The sequence below is a fragment of the Nematolebias whitei genome, chromosome 7 (genome assembly GCF_014905685.2).
Source record: "Nematolebias whitei isolate Nwh7 chromosome 7, NemWhi1, whole genome shotgun sequence".
NCBI lineage: Eukaryota > Metazoa > Chordata > Actinopteri > Cyprinodontiformes > Rivulidae > Nematolebias > Nematolebias whitei.
This window is the reverse complement of record NC_056504.1, coordinates 19012919-19017080: the sequence shown is the minus strand read 5'-3', so window position 1 is coordinate 19017080 and position 4162 is coordinate 19012919. Positions and strand designations below refer to the sequence as shown.

Here is a 4162-nt window from a genome sequence, read left to right as displayed (position 1 = left end):
CCCCCCCCCATCTTCCAAAGTTCAACACCAGAGCAGCCAAATGCAATGCGACGATCCTGAGGAGTTGTCATTGTTTGTATCTGCTGTCTGTTCGGTTGCGTTTAAGCTTTCTATTCTTTCCAACTCTCTTCTGAAGTGTTAGAAGACTTGTTACTCACTCTGGCTTGGGATTCCCCTTGGCTTCGCATGTCATGGGGAAACTCTCATCAAAAGGGAAGGCGATGAGAGAGCTGGGGGGCTGAGCTGTGATGGTGGGCAGCTGCTCAACTGGGAAGCAAACAAACAAGCACACATGAAGATTAAAGCTGCAATGAAAGGCCCACACACAGTAACTGATTCTCCGGCTGTGGCTGAGTGGTTAGAGCAGTCGTCCTCCAATGCAAGAGTTGGGGGTTCGAATCCACCAGCAGTCACATGCCGAAGTGTCCATGGGCAAGACACTGAACCCATCATTGCCTCTGATGTGTGTCCCATCAGTGTATGAATGTGATAAAGCGCTGATTAGTCTCTTTAGAATAATTTGGTCAATTAGCTTTGTAGAGATCTAGTAGAGTGCTGTTTGAATGGGTAAATGAGGACACAGATTGTAGTGTAAAGAGCTTTGAGTGTCTTGATTAGATAGAAAGACGCTATATAAGTACAGTCCATTTACCATGTGCAGTTCATTCCTAAATATGCTGATTCCAAGCCTGTAACTGACAACCCCCCCTCCCCCATCATAAACTTTAATAGACCAGTTTACTTTGAAAACTGTACAACTAGACTTTTCTAGTTTATTTACCAAATCCAAAATAATCAGGACAGAACATTTGGAGGATTTACACTCACAGGTTGGGAACCACTATTCTACAATGTCTACTATGTTTACTGTTTTAGTTCAGATGAAGAATGGTAAAAAATGTAAACAATAATTAGTGAGAATGAATACACATTTTGTCTAAAAAGCTGAAAGTTGGGTGGATAATGTGGTGATAATGTGTGACAAATGACAATTGGTTGCTTTTTGGGGAAAACATTGACAGAGCACATTAAAGAAGATCATTTATGTTAAGAAAAGACAAAGTTGTAGATGTTTGGTCAAACCTTAAAAAAAAAACATTATATGCGTCTAATGACTCTCAGCTATTACCACATCATATTTTTGCTCAATATCTGTTAATTTGACTGAGTTTTAAACTTTTTTTTTTTTTCCGAACTGGCCTGACTTCAAAATGTAATCATTTTCATTAAAGCTTCATTAATTTCATTACAGATCTTAATGTTCCATATTTTCCAAACATACCACTTTGCTCTCAGACTGTAGGTTTACCAGTGGTTCCTAGAGTTTCCAAAATAAGAGGAAGAGCTTTCAGTTATCAGGCTCCTCTCTTGTGGAACCAACTTCCAGTTTCAGTCCGTGAGGCTGACACATTGTCCAGTTTTAAGACTGGACTTAAGACTTTCTTTTTGATAAATCCCATAGTTAGGGTCGGATTGGGTTTCCTGACTTATCCCTTAGTTATGCTGCTATAGGTGTAGACTACTAGAGGACAAATTGACCTCATTTCATCAAATGGATAGTTACAAATTAATACAACTGAATAGTTTGTATTTATAATTATTTCTATCTTAACATGTGTTTTTTATTTGTCTTTCCTCCTAGAGAGGGACCTGCTCGCCTCCATTCTGGAACTGTCATTCTGGACCTGTCATTCTGTGTCTGTTCCTCCTTTCAGGCCTCTTAGGTTGTTTTCACACCTGATAGTGCAGTAGACTCGGTTCTATTGGGGACCAATATTCAGATCATTTGTTACATTTTCAGTGGGTGTGGTTCACACTGCACTGAGTTATTTGAGCCAACCTGCTACCTCCCTTGCCTGTGGTGGTGCTGCCCCAAGAACTACTGAAGGAAATAACAAAGTCCATGCTCAATAATCCAGGTATACAATCCAACATTTTTCAGTCAGGTCATCTGGACAGTTTCTTTTTTTGTGCTGAAATGTTTCGCCTTCGATCCGGAAGGCTTCATCAGTCAAGGAAACTGGGGGAAGAATCAGTTTTGTTTTGTGGTTCCTTGAAAAATATTGGATTGTATACCTGGATTATTGAGCATGGAATTTGTTGTTTTCAACCAGATTGACACGACTGTCAACAAGGAAGAGGGCCGGCAATGGAGGAGGGGGCGTACCAAAGAGACCAACTTATCACAAGCAAAACTGGTTTGTTCCACTTTGGAGTAAGCTGTTGGGGGAAGAATCAGTTTTGTTGTGTGTTTCCTTGACTGATGAAGCCTTCTGGATCGAAGGCGAAACATTTCAGCACAAAAAAAGAAACTGTCCAGAAGACCTGACTGAAAAATGTTGGACTGAAGGAAATGACAAGAAAACCTCTGAAGATAACACTGAGTGCAACTTACTTCTGGTAATAAAAAGAAAATTGAGTGGTGTCAAATTTGAGTGGTTTTAGGATTTATGTTATGTCATTTTTCAACAATGGACTCAGCATGAGCAGAAGATGAGGAAAAGACCATGGAGAATGTTGTTTTTCACACAAGGCGCCTGACAGCTCCGTATGAGGTAAAAGAAATGTGCGTTTGTTTTAGTTGTATTTACACAGAATGCCCTGCGCTGTAGTCCACTTCCTGCTTTTGTAGCAGTCTCCGGTCCCCTTGCATTCACATTGCTTTCGAACCGCAAGTTCACTTCAACCGAACTGAGACCTAGGTTTTTAGGTGGACCAGAGTTCACTTTTTTGGTCTGCATCAGAGTTCGATTGCACATTCACACCTCCCCAAATGAACTAAACTTTCTAGGTAAATGGACTAGAGTTTGATTAAAGTGGATTAAACAGGGCTGGTGTGAATGCACCCTTAAACCCTAGCTGGTGGAAGCAAATGGTTGCTCATCCTGAGCATGGTTCTGCTGGAAAATTCTTCCTGTTAAGAGGGAGATTTTCCTTTCCACTGTTGCCTTGTGACAGCTCAGGATGGGAGAATGCAATGAAATTAAGACTCAATGCAATGCTTCCTTCCTTCCTTATAACTTTTACTAATTGGCATTCATAATGTATGTGAATGTTTCTGTTCAGAGCCCTGAGATAACTTCTCTTGTGACTTGGCGCTATATACAGGTAAATCAACTGAATTGAATTAAAACCCATCAAGGATTTCATAAGATATTACGCTAACAGAGAAACAAGGCTGGCTCCAACAGTTATTGCTACTGTTTTAGGCCAAGATGACTGACAGTTAGCTGTGGCAGCCATCTTGATTTGGATTGGCTCCAAAGGTTGAATGACTTATAGATATTTATCTAAGCAGTAATTTTTAAAAGTTTAATTAAAATCTGTCCTCATAGAACAGAAACAGATAATTTATGATTAGGGCTGTTTGATATTTGATAAACTTGTAATGTTTTATTCATAATTTATATTATTGATTATTATTGCAATGACAATATAAATTATGATAAACCTGCAGTTCCCTCATCACTGTCGTCTGATCCAGATGTGGACATCAAGGCCAAAAGAATCTGTTAGATCAACTAAATATATTATTTTCAAGCAGAACATGAGGGTTTTTTTACACATGGATCCAAAAATGATTCATGCAGCACTTCAGAAAGAGACGTTGTTTGAGATGCTCTTTTCAAACACTTTCTGGACTACAGATGTTGGCAGTTACTGAAGTGATGAGAGTTAATTATATTAGCTCTGTCTTGGAAGCCATGTCGGCGTTCACTTTAATCTCTTAATAGATTTTTTACACATCAGTTGCCGGTGCAGAGGTTATGGAAGAAGGAAGTTCTCTCTCGCATATTAAGCTACTTTTGCCCAAAGGTTTAGGTTTTCTCTTCATGTGTTTGCAAACAACTAATTTAGTTTGGACTGTTTGTTTGGATAATATTCAGTGTTGCAAAGTGTGAGGGTAATTGAAAATAGTGTTTAAAACATATTTTATTTGTGTATTCAATGCAGTCAATGTGTGAACAAAGTTAAATATTGGGAAAAAAACAGAAAGTCATAGTACACATTGCTTGAATAAATTGAATATTTTGATAATGGTGGCTGAGTGGTTACAGCAGTCGTCCTCCAATGCGAGAGTTGGGGGTTCAAATCCACCAGCAGTCACATGCTGAAGTGTCTCTGGGCAAGACACTGAACCCCTCATAGCCTCTGATGTGTG

At 39.4% G+C, this 4162-nt stretch overlaps 1 protein-coding gene across 1 annotated transcript in view; it reads right to left on the bottom strand.

The window, feature by feature from the left end:
* Positions 1-4162, bottom strand: part of LOC119412168 (neural cell adhesion molecule L1-like protein) — a gene marked incomplete at its 3' end in the record, with an annotated part of 88927 nt that overhangs the window by 51906 nt on the left and 32859 nt on the right. The window contains 1 exon segment of the mRNA XM_037679145.1: positions 159-267. Coding sequence (XP_037535073.1) covers positions 159-267 — 109 coding nt within the window.